General features: G+C 63.2%; 4 protein-coding genes across 4 annotated transcripts; 1 reads left to right on the top strand and 3 right to left on the bottom strand.

Moving 5' to 3' along the window:
* Positions 1-54: 54 nt before the first annotated feature.
* On the top strand, positions 55-4911 carry CHLRE_08g358528v5 (uncharacterized protein). Its single transcript, XM_043064715.1, has 9 exons — positions 55-401; positions 842-956; positions 1393-1476; positions 1820-1957; positions 2137-2189; positions 2335-2544; positions 2781-2889; positions 3036-3179; positions 3523-4911. Exons 1-9 carry the CDS (start codon positions 268-270, stop codon positions 4627-4629), a joined length of 2094 nt encoding a protein of 697 aa, XP_042921716.1. The 5' UTR covers positions 55-267; the 3' UTR covers positions 4630-4911.
* Positions 4912-4962: 51 nt separating this feature from the next.
* CHLRE_08g358527v5 (uncharacterized protein) lies at positions 4963-5864 on the bottom strand. The gene has a single exon (XM_043064714.1). It carries the CDS (start codon positions 5620-5622, stop codon positions 5443-5445), a length of 180 nt encoding a protein of 59 aa, XP_042921715.1. The 5' UTR covers positions 5623-5864; the 3' UTR covers positions 4963-5442.
* A 95-nt stretch (positions 5865-5959) lies between these two features.
* Positions 5960-9362, bottom strand: CHLRE_08g358526v5 (uncharacterized protein). Its single transcript, XM_001703681.2, has 6 exons — positions 9132-9362; positions 8835-9041; positions 8583-8690; positions 8328-8445; positions 7876-8129; positions 5960-7639 (listed from the first exon to the last, which is right to left on the bottom strand). Exons 1-6 carry the CDS (start codon positions 9258-9260, stop codon positions 6722-6724), a joined length of 1734 nt encoding a protein of 577 aa, XP_001703733.1. The 5' UTR covers positions 9261-9362; the 3' UTR covers positions 5960-6721.
* Positions 9363-10492: 1130 nt separating this feature from the next.
* CHLRE_08g358525v5 (uncharacterized protein) lies at positions 10493-14694 on the bottom strand. Its single transcript, XM_043064713.1, has 9 exons — positions 14416-14694; positions 14096-14211; positions 13834-13854; positions 13541-13560; positions 13235-13295; positions 12894-12973; positions 12468-12588; positions 12048-12134; positions 10493-11642 (listed from the first exon to the last, which is right to left on the bottom strand). The coding sequence occupies exons 1-9, from the start codon at positions 14564-14566 to the stop codon at positions 11520-11522; spliced, it is 780 nt and encodes a 259-aa protein (XP_042921714.1). The 5' UTR covers positions 14567-14694; the 3' UTR covers positions 10493-11519.
* Between the last annotated feature and the right edge of the window lie 143 nt (positions 14695-14837).

Raw genomic sequence — 14837 nt, 5'->3', positions numbered from 1 at the left:
GGCGGAAGCGGGATTGCCGCTTGTAGGGATTCATCGACCCCAACATTTGCCTTCATTCACATACACTGTGCAAGATTTAGTAACACTGAACGACGACCTCAAGGCTGCGCAGTTGACGACCTCGAAGTCTCCATAACCAAACTTTAAGCTACGCGGCCTGGACTACATTGAACGGCTGCCCTTTGCCTTATTACCACACAAGCGAATAAGCGCTCTTATATCTTGTGTCGCGCGGTGTGCGGGCTCATTTGAGCTCGCGTAGCCGAAATGCCGCCCAAAAAGAAGGATGACAAGAAGAAGGATGCTGGCAAGGATGATGCTAAAAAGGCAGAAGAGGAGGAGGAGCGGGAGCTGGTGGAGAAGGAGCTCGTTATTGGCTACCTGCGCTCCAAGCTCAATAGGTTTGTGCGCCTGAGATTCCATGCGCTAAAACTCTTGTCGCACAGCATAATAGACTCAGGGTGCGACCGCACTTGCGATGCGCATGCCCTAAGCATGGCCGGTCGCGACGGCAACTGCCGGCTAATGAACTTACGCTGGCCCACATGAGCCAAGGTTGCCGTGGCCGAGCCGAAGGGGTTGCAGGGGTAAATCGGAAGGGTGCATTTGTGCGAGGGTGCTGCGGGCTGGTGCGCCTTCTCGTGCCAGCGTGCCCGCGCAATGCCTCCGCGCCCAGGGCCGCACTCGGCCTTTTGAAGCACCTGGAGCGGAACTGCCCGCCCGCCGGCTGGCACGCGCACGCCAGCGACCTTACGCGCATCCCGCTTGTCCACGCATCCGTAATTCCCCAGCCCCCCGCCCCCAACAACCTTAACAACCCCCACCCATCCGCCTTTCACAGGTACCAGGATCACGGCGACCGGCTGCAGGTGGATGTGGTGCGGCTGACGGACGAGCTGGAGACGCAGAAGCTCAACCTGAGGGACATCAACGAGTTCCTCACCAACGAGCTCAAGGTGGGGAGGAGGGCAGTAGCGAGAGAGGCCCCCAGCGGGCGCGCAGGACGGCGCGGGAAAGAGGGCGTTGATAGGCGGAGGGAGGGGTTGAAGATTAGGTATGAGTGTGAGGCTGTGAGCAGTGGTGAGTTGGACAGTCGGTGGTGGGAATGGGAGGGGCAGGACAAGGTGTTACTCGGCCGCAAGCTGCCGCGGGTGTTCGGACACGTTTGAGGGGGGCTGCTTGGCACGGCACGGCTGGGTGGTGGCGCTCTATGTATAGCCAGCTGTTACCACGGTCAGCGTTTGGACATCTCACACACCTGACAAGACACAAGTGACCGCCTGGTCCGTCTCCCATCCTAGGAATCGAATACCGGTATCGGTATCCTACCCGCCCACCCACCCGCCCCGCCTACCCGCTCGCGCCACCCGCTCCTGCTGTGCTCCCTGCCAGGCTCGCTCTCTGACCACGTCTGCCCTGGAGTCCAAGGTGGCGGAGCTGAATGGGCTGATGGACGAAGTCAAGAAGAGCCACGAGGTAGGGGGAGAAGAGAGCTGGGGAGGGGACCAGAGCAGAAGGAAATAGGGGGGCAGGGGAAAACACGAAGGGCGGAAAAGGGGAGTGATGACGTGACGAGGGGCGGATACGGCACAGGGCTTGGCATGTAGAAGTGGTTGAAGGGCAAATATTCATATTTCAACTGATTCTTGTCCCTTGAGCGCCTGCCCCCCCATCATTTTCTTAGCTTATCATGAATGATCCCCCCCCCCCCCGTCATAGGCCGTGCCGCCTTTTCCACCCTCCCTAGCCCCTTCCCGCCTCTTCCCGCTCGACTTTCTAACGCCTGCCTGCCGGCCCCCCTCCTCCTTCGCCTCATCAGGCCTCTCTGGCCCGTCTTCGCGGCGACAAGGACCGGGAGCTTGAGCGGCTGGAGGGCGTGGTCCGCGAGCACGAGCGCAAGGCGCGCATCACGCAGGAGTTCCTGGACAAGAAGGAGGCGCTGGAGGCGGAGATGCAGGTGGGAGGGGGGGGTTAGCAGTCATTGAAGTGGACGCCGGCGGAAAGGCGGGGCCGGGGAGGGTCAGGGAGGGGGGTGCTGATAGGATGGCCCCATATGACACGTGCGAGCCACAAGAAGGTACGGGGACTGAGCTCTCGCCCTGTCGACCACTGCCCCTCTTGCACACGACCGCACAGAGTCTGAAGGAGACCCTGGCGCGGAAGACCAAGGACTTTGAGCAGCAGCTGACGTGAGTGGCGGTGGCGGACTGCCGGTGGTGGTGGTGCAGGCCTGTCCCTGTCCAAATCCTCCTCACCCTCCTCCTCACCCTCTTCCTCACCCTCCTCCGCACTCTCCTCCCTTCCCCCACCCGTAACATACACACCCCACCACAGCGACATCGACCGGCAACACATCCAGGACCGCGAGAAGTGGAAGCGCGAGATGGCGGGCCGCATCAAGGAGACCAAGCTGCAGATGATGAAGCTGACGGACAACCAGTTGGAGATGACCACCAAGAGGACAATCATGGAGAACGAGCAGATGTCCATCGAGCTCAGCTACCAAAGCAGGCAGACGGAGAAGCTGCTCAACAAGAACAACAAGTGCGAGGGGCGGCGGGGGGCGGGTGGGCGCCGGGGTGGGGGTTGGGGGTTGTAGATACCAGCCCAGCTGAGGTGGGACGGGTGGGGGGATCATTGAGGAGTGGGCCAGGGTGTTGCGGGGCATGGTTTTGGCAGGTACATGGACAGACTAAATCCGCTCGGACCGCCGTACCGCCATATCGCTATCCCGGTCTCACCCCCGTGGCCCCGTCTCACCACCCCTCCTCTCCCCCCAGGCTGATGGAGGAGAACGCGGAGCTGCGGCGGCAGCTGGAGCTGAGCAAGCAGACGGAGGAGGAGCTGGCCCGGAGGAACAACCTGTACCAGAAGACCATCAAGACACTGGTGAGGCGGGCAGGCTGGAGAGGGGCGGGGGCAGTGGGCGGACTGAACGACGTGAGGTGTGTGCGTGACTCGATTCCACACTACCGTACCGTGTTGTAGATTCCCCAGCCGCAGTAATCCCTCCCCATCCGTCTCCACGTGCGCAGCTGTCCAAGCTGCAGGACCAGGGCTACCAGGCCGCGGAGAGCGAGGAGGTGCTGGGGGCGCTGGACGGCCGGCTGGGCGACCTGGCCGCGCACCTGCACCTGGCGCAGCTGCAGCTGGAGGAGAAGAGCGCGGAGGCGGACGCGGTGAGGAGGGGGAGGGGGAGGGAGAGGGTTGTTGAATGGTATCGTAAGCGACGTGAGCGAAAAGCGCTGACCCGGTGGGGTCCAGTACTCCCCGCCGTTAGGCTCAGGTATATGAGTGCTGATCGCACAGATTCACACCCGTAAACAAGGGAGCAGAGTTTGGGGGGTGCAGGATGCGGCGGTTTGAACGCTCGTGGGGCCCTGGGCAGCGCAGTGCGGTGCAAACACTTTGTTATGCAGCCCCTCCCCTATTTCAAGCCTCTGACCGCGGCCCGCCTCCCCGTCCCTCACACATACCCACACCTGATGCCTAACGCCTGTCCTCCCTCCGCTGCCTGCACAGCTGCGCGAGCGGCTGGAGTCCAAGACCGCGGAGGCCGCGGCGCTGACCTCGGGCTATGACGACACCGCCCGCTTCCTGCTGGCCTGCATGGCGGACGTGCGGGACAAGGTGGTCACAGTGGTGCGCACTACCACCACCAACAATACATCAAGTGATGAGCGCCTGCCGCCGCTGGCGGGGGCAGACGCGGCAGGCGGCAGCCGCTCCGGCTCACCCACACCGCCCGGCGCCTCCTCCTCGGCTGCTGGCGGCGGTGACATCACGGTGCTGCCCGGGCGGCTGGACGAGTTGAGTCCGGAGCAGCGCGAGCGAGTGCTGGGCTGGCTGCTGGAGCGGCTGCACGTGTTCAGCGCGCAGCGCGGACTGGGACTGGGGCCGCTGGGGCTGGGCGGGCAAGGAGGCGGTGGCGGCGCAGGGGACGGCGGCGGGGGCGGCCGCGGCGGCGCCGATGCGTCTGCCAGCGGCGTGACGCTGCCACCCATCCCCTCCTTCAACCGGCGCCAGTACGCCACAGGGCTGTCGCACGGCCCGCTGTCGCAGAGCTCGCCGGCGCCTCTGTCGGCGGGCGGCATGGGGTCAGCGTTGGCGGGCGAGTGGGGGCCAGGCAGTCCAGGCGGCTCGCGGCTAGGACGGCTGCCCACGCGCGAGCAGGACGGCTCGGCGGGCGGCATGGGCGGGCCGCAGGGGCTGGGCGCCACGTCAGGGGCAGCAGCAGCAGCAGCAGGGGCTGGCGGCGGCCTGGACGGCGTGTCGAGTCTGGGCGGGTTGGGGTACGGGCTGGGGTACGGCGGCGTAGGTGTGAGCAGCAGCGTGATGGCGGGCATGTCGCCAGGGCCGGGCGTGCCGGGCTACAGCGTGTCTACGGGGGACGTGATGCCGGGCGGCGGCATGCTGGGCGGCGCGGGCGTGATTGGCGGCGGCACTGGCGGTGGGGCGGGGGGTGCAGTGGTGGATGAGGCGCTGGCCAAGGTGCTGAGCGAGGTGCGGCCGTGGGGCAAGCGCTCGGAGCAGCAGCCGCTTACCACCACCAAGCACTCGGGGACGTTCCTGCGCAAGGGCAACGGCCCCAGCAACAACACTGGCAGCAGGGGCTCGCTCAAGGTGTAGGTAGGCAGGCGGCGGCGCCTGTGGAATGATGTGTGTGGATTGAGTGCAGGCAGGGCAGTACGGTAGTGTGGTGCAGTGTGTGCGGCGTGCGAGGACGGCAGTGTACTAGCATGGTGATGATCTACCAACATCGTGCTGCTGTACCATAGGTCAGGCACAGCAACAGCACGCTGGATTGAAGGTTTGAGGCCGCCAAGGGCAAGATCGCGCGCGGAGACAGACGGCGCTCACGGGCGCCGCCGTGGATTCCTATGATGAGGCAACTTGTAAACTGTGAGAAGGATGTGTGCCATACACCTAGGACATCCGATGCGCCATTTTCCGAGGGTGGCAGGACGAAGAGACAGACGCTCCGCTCAGACCACTTGATTGAAATGCTGGTTTGCGAATGCGAGTGCAGACGGCAGCGGAGGTTGTTGTCTTGGGGTGTGAGGCCTCCGCCGCCCTCCCACAACCACCCCAAAAACCTGCGCGCCAAACTCTGCCTGACAGGTGAGCCTTACACAGGACGGCCGGTCAACGCTGAACAACGGCCGGTCAACGCTGAAAAACGGCCGGCCAACGCTGAACCCCGCTGAACAACGGCCTGAACCTGCACCTGCACCTGCTGAACCTGCACCTCCGAAACCCTGAACCCTGCACCTTGGGTAAACACCGCCATCGTGGTCACTGCCACTCAACACTCCACCTGCGCAGCCACTCGAACCCTACTACTGCTCCACCTGCAGGTCCGACAGCTTCTCAAGCGTCGCCTCCGCGACGCGCTGGCTACGCTGCGTTGAGCAGCACCAGTAGCTGACCCTGACATGGCCTCTACTGTTGGCCACAACATCCTGCAGCCCGACCAGTCTCCGGTCGGTGCAGGTCGGTGACAGTGCGGCCTGGGCACTTCAGGGTGACCATCGCCAGCCTGTCCAGGCCTGCTGCTCCTCTCTGCCGCCCCATGGACTGCGCGATCTTGCCTGGAGGCACCCTGGAGTCGGCCACGCCCATCACAACCGAGCTCACACGCCCACTGCCACGCCGTGTCGATAGTGCGAGACGCTTAGGCCTCAGGTCTAGCTTGCCCAGCTCTTCGTCGCGGCCAGCCCTGTTTGGCAGCCTATAGGAACTAGAGGTGCAAGCACGTTCAATACTACTTTAATGGAGGGACTGTGAGCGCGGGGGACTCTGGCCTCTAGGGAGACGAGTAACCCACCGTCAGACCCCCCGCATGGGAAGGGCGTACGGTGGGGGACCTGTCGCACGGTGAATGACCTGATTGGCGCGCGCTGAGCTTTTGGCCCTCACTTATTTCGGACCCCCAACCCTGAGACACGTTGCAGTGAAGTAAGGCGTGAAGTTAACCAATTTGGTCCACTCGCCTTCCGTTCCGCTCCTCCTGATCCATGTCCAATCCCGGCGCACAATGCGCCGGCTATCGTTTGTTCTTCTCCAAGGGTGGGCTGGGCCGCAATCATTCAGGCCGGACCAATCGAGTTTCTCAGAAAGAATTTGAATTGCTCTGGCACCTACGGCACCAACCTGCTGCTCTCTGTATAGACTGCCAGCGGGTGGGTAGGGCTTTGCAAGCGTGAGCCTGTCTAGGCAGACCGCCGGCGCCCCCGTCGGCAAACACCGCCAGCTGGCAACCGGCGGCACTGGTCCCAGCCAAGTCTCGCACGCCACACAAGCCGACCCTGGGCCGCATGCCATAGATGTCATAAACACGCGTCTTTCTCTACCCGCCGGCCATGGAAAACAAGAGCACACCCTCCCTCGCAAGTCAAGAGCTTAAAACCGCGCACGCGGCGTCGCGCATGCACGTGCCCTACTACGTCCCGCTGCTGCAGCTGCTCCATCGCGCGCCCTCGACTCCTCAAGACAGGCCGTCGCCGGGTGCCGACCGCAGTGCGCCCACCAGTCCTCCTGAGTCCGTGTCTTCGTCATGAGTCTCCAGCACCAACTGAATGCGTCAATGGCCAATCTTCACGAGCTCCGCCGAGGCCGTCTGATCTCTCACCTCTCTCGTCTACACACCACCACCACCCAGGCCGACCCGTCAGGGCGTCTGGTCACGGCTGACCCTCTACCACGGTCAGGGCCGAGCCGCTTAGTCCTTCTTCTCGGACTTGTTGGCGGGCTTCTCGCCGGTGATGTACATGCCGGTCTCCTCCTGCAGCGCCGTGAACTGCTTGTTCAGCGAGGCGGCGGCGTTGATCCAGGCCACGATGATGACGCACAGGATGGCGCCCAGGTACGGGGTCGAGGCGGCCAGCGAGCCCAGGCCGATGATCATGAACTGCTGGATCAGGGCACCGCCGGACTTGCCCAGCGGGTTGCAGATCACGTCAATGGCGGCCTTGCCCTTGGTCTTGACCTCGTCCTCCAGGGGGATGTAGGCCATCTCCTTGCAGGGGTCGAACAGGGAGTACTTGGACGACTTGGAGAAGACGTTCTGGGCGGCGCCGACCAGCACGGCGGCGTACAGGGGGGTCATGCCCCAGGCGGCCAGAGCGGGCTTGACGGTGTCGCCGGCCAGCACCAGGGTGAAGAACAGCAGACCGGTGATCAGCAGCATGATGGGGGTGATCAGGGCAGCCACACCCCAGCCGAACTGCTTGAAGATCCAGCGGGACAGGATCATCATGGTGAAGGTCACGGTACCGGTGGCGGTGGAGAACTCGCCCATGAACGACGAGTAGTCGTTGGGGTTGGGGAACTGGGCCTTGAGCTTGCCCTTCCAGGTCACCTCGACCAGGTTGATCGAGATACCGTAGGCGACCACCAGGGTGGCCATGTCGCGGATGTAGCTCGACTGGGCCAGGAAGGCGAAGGACTCGCCCACGCTCATCTTGGTCTTGTTCTTCTTCTTCTTGCCCTCGCGCAGCGACTTCAGCTTGGGCACCACCAGGCGCTGCAGCGAGAAGTAGATGCCGATAATGAGCAGGCCGCCGATGACGACCATGCCCATCAGGCCGTTCAGGGACACACCCCAGCCATCAACATCCGGGGGCAGACCGGCGCGGACCTGAGGGTGCGAGGGGCAAAAGGAGGCCGGTCAGCACAAGCGGCACGACGGTCACATCCAGAAACAAGCGGCCTTGCGCAATTATGCATAGCACAAAACTCGAGCACAAAACTCGTGCGCCTGCGCAGGGCCATGAAGTAGACCCCAACGGGACTTCTACTATACCCGTGCAATCAGTACCCGTGCTGTCCACATTACATGCCCACGCAATCCTCCCACCAAGCAGACTGACACACCTGCGAGAAGTACTTCACGGCCTGGCCCGAGAAGATCAGGGCAACGTTGGCGCCCAGACCGAACAGGGGGTAGAACTGCGAGGCCTCCTCCACGGTGGTGATCTGGTTGGCAAAGCCCCAGAACAGCACGGACACGACGACGGAGCCCCACAGCTCGGCCATCACGTAGAACAGGCAGAAGGTCCAGTTGCGCAGAATGGCAATGGGGCCGGCGAAGCGAGGGCCCATCTGCTCCAGCAGGTTCTGGCAGAACTCTGCGGGGGTGATACACGGAACAGGGACAGGAGCCGTTAGGTGGTGCACGGGGAAAGGGTATGTGACTGAAGGCACGGCCACGACGCGGACACGTGCTAAGCTGAAGCCCTAGACTCTGAAGACCATCATCCCAAATTTGTAGATTAGAAAAATCATTGCGCCATGCAGTTTCAACGAGCCAGATAGCCAGCACGCACCAGTGGGGTGCAGAGCATCGCGCATGGGGTACATGAGCGCGGCGAAGGCACCGAAGAAGGCAATGAAGGGGATGATGCAAGTGTAGAACAGAGCCTCGCTGGACAGGCGGTTCGACAGCTGCGCATGAGAAGCAGTGACAAAGGGGCGGCGCGTAATCAACAATCAATCGTGTGGCAATCGAAGTCGAAGCGGCAGTGCGAATCGTAGTTTACCGTCAACCAAAGACAGCCTGCAAATTGAAGGTGCATGCTTACCGCCGAGTACATGATGGTGAAGCCGATAGCCATGGGCAGGTTGACCCAGGTCTTCAGGAAGGGAATGATCTCAGCGCCCGAGCCGGGGGCAGTCACCACCAGCACGTCCTGGAAACAGGTAGCGCAAGACAGCACATGAGCTCAACTGCAGTGCAAACAACGCGTAAGCCCGGTTTCGGCGAGGGGCCGAACAAAACGCCAACAATCAGCACAGGAAAATCCCGCCGAGGCCCTTCGTCCGCCGCCGCGCACCTTGGTGTCACGCAGAATGGTGTAGTTGAACAGAATGCAGAAGAACATGGCACCCAGGGGCAGAATCTTAGCCCAGGTGATGGGCTCAAAGCCCAGGAACTTCTTGGGCTCGGGCGCCGGGGCGTCACCGGAGGCGGCCTGAGGCGCGGGCGCCAGGGGCTTCTTCTCCACGGGCTTGGGGGCGAAAGGGCGCTCGCCCAGACCACCCTGCAAAAGATACAAGACAAGGAAGCGTCAGAGGTGGGAGTCGGGCAGTCGGAGCGAGCAATCAAGCCCATTCCCGGAAGGGGGTCGCACCTTCAGGCCGACGCGCGCGGCAGCAGCAGTCGCCACGCGGGGAACGGCAACAGCAGGCACGGCCATCTTGGCCGAGCGCTGCAGCTTAAGGCCGCCCATCAGGGGCTTGCCGGCGAGCAGGGACGCCATCGCTGCCGGTGCTTGTGATCGGCAGGTTTGGTGCAAGTGTCGGGGCCCTATAGACCCTGCTGTGAAGCTACGCACTCACTTGACTGCAACCCAATTATTGTGGGCGGGCTAGTGAAGAGGCAAGAAGAACGAGTGGCGCTCTATAGAGCTCTGCACTTTCGGTGCTCCAGGGCCCCATGCGGCCCCCAATGGCGACTTGACAGCGTTGGAGGGAGCGAGGCTCCTACAGCAAACATACCACGATGCATGGCGCAGAGCAAAGTATGCTTTATCACTTAGCGCTGGTCGCGGCGCCGGGGACGCTATGCGCGGGAAGCCCGCGCTCAGCGTGGGACTTGCTTGACCGCTGCTTTATTCCACTTTACGCAGCGGTCACCACGCGACCGGTATTAGGCAACATTCTCAGTGCCGCGCGTGCACGAATGTTTCTTCGCGACCTGAATTCCTTGCATGCGCTGGAAGCGAACGTTTCTACGCGACGCTTTCGTCGCGGTGCGGAGGTAGTGACCTTCAGGCTGCCCGGCCGCTACTTTTTACAATCAGCCATCGTGCACATACAGCGCGCTTGATGCTGCTGTCGGAGGGCGCTCGAACGCAAGTAACGCTAGCACATGTCGCGACGGCTCGTCTACCCTTTCTCTAGGCACGCGCGCTGTGCTTGCCTCTGACCGCATCGCATACGTTTGAGTAATGGACGAATTCAAAATAGTGGCACGGGCTGCTTTAACGGGGCAGGGACGAAGTGTCTGTGCGCCATCGTCGTTCTTGCCTTCCCACTTTGGCCTCCAGCAATAGCATAGCAACTATGAAGCGCCACAAAGCAACATCCTTTCGCTTGTCCGCAGCGTGTGCGCTTTCATGATGGGTCGGCTTGATTACGACCCGGCCGGCGAGGCGGCAGACAGCTACACCACTACACCAGTATATGCATGCCGCTGCATGAAGTGATATAGGCGTGCGGGGGTATGAGCGCGCATGTCCGTCCCCCCGGTCGTTCACGCGTGTCGGTCGCGGTACATTTGTGGGCAGGTGGTCCTGCAGTGCCCTTTTTCTGCCCTGCTCTTCGCACCCACTGGCTCCAGGAGTGTCATGGCAGTCATGGAGCAGGCCAGGGTACAATAGGGGTGCAGTGCGCCCAAGCTGCTAGGTAAGGGAACCATAATCGCACGGCATGACACATATGGAGCGGTTCAGGTGCAGGTGCAAGGGAGACGGCGACAAGAAAGGACAGGAAAGGACTCATCGTCTTCTCCCTCGTCTGCCCCATCAGTCTAGTGCACCAGCCGCGAGGTCTGGCAGCTTGGGCTCTGGCGTAGCACCCCTGGTATGCAGCCTGTGCAGGTACTGCAGCGCGAATGGGTCGGGAGTCGGGAGAAGCGGCACACCTGGGAGGGCAACAGACCATTGCAGTGGCACATGCTGCTGGCACGTCTCCATACAATCGACCCAGCAGTCAAGATGTGTGGTGGCGCGGTACGGGATGACATCACGTCATGCCACAGTGCCACCGAGCAGGCTGCTTGCACGGTTCACCAGCCACACATGGCTACCTGGCACGACGCGACCGAACCGCCATCGCCAGCAGCGCCTGCCTACGCCCTCTCCCGTTCACACTCACGCACACGCTATCCTTCGTGCTTCCTTTCTTTGTGGTCTCTATCACACAAGTCCAAACACACTACATGCGCACGCACACACATGGCCCAGCAGGTGCGGTTGGGAGTGGGCGGGTGCGCCATGCGGGGGACTGGCGCCGCGGCTCAGGTCACAGGGCCGACTGGGGCGCCCGCCGCCGCCGCATGCATGTGCGCCTCCGTTCGGGTCGGGTGCAGGGCTTCCAGGGGGGTAGGTTCCGCCCCTGCTTTGGCCGCTGCACCGTCATATTCCCCACTGCCACCCTCGACCTGCTGTGCCATGTGCGTGTGCGAGTGGGGTGTACCCCTCCCTGAACTCGACACCGCTACTGCCGCTGCCTGTGGAGCCGCCTGTGGGCTCGCGGCCTGCCCGACTGCCGCCCCGCAGCACACATGTGTCTCACAGCCGCGAACACGCCGGTACGACAACGCGCCAGCACCAGCACATCGGCGGCGCCAGACGCCTGCCCGCTCAGCGGCGACGTCGGCCGCTTCGCCTTCCTAAATGACAGGCTGGAGCCCAAGTCCGCGCCTGGGCTCCTGCTGTTGCTGCTGCTGGCGCCACTCCGCTCCACTTGCAGCCGAGCAGGCCGGTTCCCAGCCTCGCGGCACGGCCTCCAGGGCTCTAGGCCTCTGCCAGCTGCTGCTGTGCTGCCTGCAGCTCCGGCGGCAGCTTGCACACCTTGCGGCCGGGGTGCAGCACACACTCGGCCGGCTGCGGCTCACGGCCCGACAGCACCAGCTGGACCTGTAGGGGGTGGAGGTGGAGGGGAGAGGCATAAACTCCGATCCCAAGTAGGGATGCTTTTAAAAGTAGGGGTGCTCACGTTCACTAAAGTAGGGGTGCTCACGTTCACTGCTTCTCAAACGTTCCATATGTCCGGCTTGGTCTCCGGTGATACATACGGTATGAGTATTTGTGAATCCTCCTCTTGCGTTGCGCCCGAGTGACAAGCGACATGGAGCTACTGGACGGCGCTCGTCTCGCTGCGACTACCCTGCCCAACCTCGCCCAGATGACCGACGGTGAACATGCAGATTCTAGCGATTCGCAGAGCAGCCCAGCGCGCCTTTGGCTTGCGTTATGAATTTGCGTTTGTAGCCCCCAACGCCCCCACGCGGCCACGCCCCTCCCGGCCCCAGTCGCACTCACGTCAATCTCCATGTTGAGCGGGTCGAATGACGGCTTGTACCTCTTCACCGGCACACCCCGGGCGTCCACCAGGAACTTGGCGTAGTTCTGTGAGGCGCGGTATGTGTGTGTGTACGTGCGTGCGTGTGCGTGTGTGCGTGCGTGTTCGCCAAGGTCTGGAGAGCCAGGTGTTCAAGGCATGACCCCTTGAAGGACAATGGTTTAGCGAGCAAGCGAGCAGGTGGCGGCGGGAGAGGTGCAGGGGCGGTGCCAGCCCGCGCCTGCCCCACCGGCCTACATTGCCACTCATCGCGGAGTCCATCCCTCCATTTCCACTCACCCACCCCGGCTCCCTCCCACCCAGTCCCCACTCCGCCGCTCCTCCACTGCGCACCCCGCCACCCCGCCAGCCCTCACCCCTCCCACACCCCCGCCACTCACCCACTCGATGTCGCCGTTGGGCCGGCTGCGCACGTCACTGGGGGTGGACAGCGGCAGGCGCTCCTTGAGGAAGGAGTACAGCGGGGAGGCGCCCGGGCCGTTTACATCCACGTGGTCGAACCTGTGGTGGCCGGGTGTGTGGCATGTGTATGTGTGCATGTGTGTGAGGGTGTGCACCGAAACACGAACTGGGCGTGCTTGAGCTGGCCAAGCAGGGGTTGACACGGTACGTGCGTGTGTTCAAGGGGTGGCGGCAAGGGCCATGAGGGAAGAGTGGGTGTGTTGACCCCGGGTGCGAGAGGCGGGGGGGGGGCACAGCCGCAGGCCGGGCGGCGGACTCGCTGCCCCGCCGCACCGCCCCCTTCCCTGACCCTCCTCCCTGACCCCTCCCTGCCCTCCAGCCGCCCTCAGCCCCCACCAACTCACACTCCGTCAATCTCCAGTCCAAACTTCTTCCACGCCCACTCGCGCTCCTCCTGGCTAGTGCCCGGAGCCTGGCCGCCGAACTGTAGGGGGGAGGGAGGGGCAGGCATGTACGAGGCGGCGTGAAGGTTCGAGGAGGGGGGCGGGGAGGAGCTCAGGGACCCAAACCCACACGGCACACACCTGTCCACCTGGGTCAGCGTTCCGGCCGCCTGCCTGGATGCACACCCGTGCAGCCCCGTGCATGATTGGCCCCCACCCCACCCCACCCAGCCTTGCCCCGTGACACCACCCCTGGGTTCGTGCCCCGCCCCTCTCCCCCCTCACCCATCCAACCACCCCACCTGGTTGCATGGGAAGCAGATGAGGTCAAAACCCGCGGCATTGTACTTGTCGTACAGTGACCTGCGCAGCGACGGGGAAGTGCGTTCACGTGGTGGTGCGTTCATGTAGCAATGCACTCACACACTATTGCCAAACACACACCTACCGCCGAGCGCCCATACCACAGAACGGTTTGGGGGGAAGAGGTGGGGAAAAGGCAACAACGCCAGAATTGCCACCGCATGACCAAAACCCCCGTCACCACAGGACATAACACAGCCGCCGTGAACCGGCCACACAATCTCACACCCCACGCCTTCCCTCACCTGAGCCCCGGGTAGTTGACCTTTTGCCTACGAGGTCAGACCAGGCCACACCCAGCAAGGCACAGCACAGCACGGAATAGCGTGAACCACGGAGCTGCAGCACCCGAGCCAGGCACCTGCATCATCAGCTACTGTCCCGCCACTCCCCGGCGCGACGGGAGCCCCCATGGCCGTATGGGCCCCTCCTTCCATCAGCGCCCCCTGCCCTGCTCCAACCCGCCCCCACCCTCACCCCACCGTGCCACAGCCCAACCCAGCCAGGCCCCATGCGCTCACAGGGCTCATTCGGAGGCAATGTTCATAATCACAACCACCTGCAGCCGGAACCGGTGCGGGGTTGGGGGTGGGGGTGGAAGTTGTGAGCAGCAGGGCAGAGAGGCGGCTCAGCCTGGGTAATGCGGGCGCATGCATCCGCCCCACACCGCTACCAGCCAAACACTCCGCACGTCACCGACCCTGTGCCATCTGCAGTCATCCCAGCCCCCCTTAAACGCTATTCCCTATCAGCCAATCTTCCGCTCCCCGTCGCCCCCCCCCCCCCCCGGCACTTCGCACCTTGCCCCGGTAGTCCGCCAGCGAGCGCTCCTTGCCGTACTGCAGCGCACTGAACTGGTAGATGGAGTCGGAGGAGGGGGAGGAGGGGGCGGGGGAGGGGGCGGCCAGCGCAGAGCCTGCGTGCGCCGGGGCGGGCCGTGTGCCGGTTAGTTAGAGTGCGCGTGTAAGGCAAACACGTCCGGCCCCCTAACCATCAACACGCCGCCCACACAGAGGACAGCTGCGGCGAGTAACGCAAACGACATGGCACAGACATGTCACGCCGATGGCCCGGACGAACCGCGAGAGCCTGTCCATCAGCGGCCCCGAATAAGGCTCACCCGGCAGCCACAGGTAGCGAGCAGCCGCGGTGCCCGCGGCTCCCAGAAGCAGGTCGCGGCGCGAGGCGGATGCGGAGGCAGCGACCCTCACTGAGGAGCGCCGCGAGGCCTTCGCGCCGGCAGTCGCCGGGCGTGCCTTGCTGTTTAACATGTTCAAGTGCCTGTATATATTCTATGCAGTATTGTGGGCACACGGAAGACGAAATAGTCGAGGCTTTGCGATTGTGGTCGCACAGATCGCATCATTCCGGCCCCCGTTCCCTGCCCCTTGAAGAGTGCAAAGCATTTTGTATTGCGCTTAGGTACATAATGCAAAATACTTTGAGCTGCGTAGATTCCCGCTGAGCTGGAAAATACATGGCCGGCAGCCACGCCACGCTACGCCATCCATCGTTACCTGCGGCCCCTGGCGGGGCCGCTTG

Source organism: Chlamydomonas reinhardtii, chromosome 8 (genome assembly GCF_000002595.2).
Source record: "Chlamydomonas reinhardtii strain CC-503 cw92 mt+ chromosome 8, whole genome shotgun sequence".
NCBI classification, from domain to species: Eukaryota; Viridiplantae; Chlorophyta; class Chlorophyceae; order Chlamydomonadales; family Chlamydomonadaceae; genus Chlamydomonas; species Chlamydomonas reinhardtii.
The sequence above is the reverse complement of the archived record's forward strand: the minus strand, read 5'-3'. Positions and strand labels throughout refer to the sequence as shown.

Coding starts and splice junctions, on each gene's coding strand:
- CHLRE_08g358527v5 (XM_043064714.1), bottom strand. CDS start 5,622: ATGGGCGTGGCCGACTCCAGGGTGCCTCCAGGCAAGATCGCGCAGTCC.
- CHLRE_08g358528v5 (XM_043064715.1), top strand. CDS start 268: ATGCCGCCCAAAAAGAAGGATGACAAGAAGAAGGATGCTGGCAAGGAT. Junction 957..1,392: donor TCCTCACCAACGAGCTCAAG/GTGGGGAGGAGG, acceptor GCTCCCTGCCAG/GCTCGCTCTCTGACCACGTC. Junction 3,180..3,522: donor AGAGCGCGGAGGCGGACGCG/GTGAGGAGGGGG, acceptor CTGCCTGCACAG/CTGCGCGAGCGGCTGGAGTC.
- CHLRE_08g358525v5 (XM_043064713.1), bottom strand. CDS start 14,566: ATGTTAAACAGCAAGGCACGCCCGGCGACTGCCGGCGCGAAGGCCTCG. Junction 13,296..13,540: donor GTCAACTACCCGGGGCTCAG/GTGAGGGAAGGC, acceptor GTCGCTGCGCAG/GTCACTGTACGACAAGTACA. Junction 11,643..12,047: donor CGCTCAACATGGAGATTGAC/GTGAGTGCGACT, acceptor CACCCCCTACAG/GTCCAGCTGGTGCTGTCGGG.
- CHLRE_08g358526v5 (XM_001703681.2), bottom strand. CDS start 9,260: ATGGCGTCCCTGCTCGCCGGCAAGCCCCTGATGGGCGGCCTTAAGCTG. Junction 9,042..9,131: donor CCGCGCGCGTCGGCCTGAAG/GTGCGACCCCCT, acceptor TATCTTTTGCAG/GGTGGTCTGGGCGAGCGCCC. Junction 8,691..8,834: donor CCATTCTGCGTGACACCAAG/GTGCGCGGCGGC, acceptor ACCTGTTTCCAG/GACGTGCTGGTGGTGACTGC.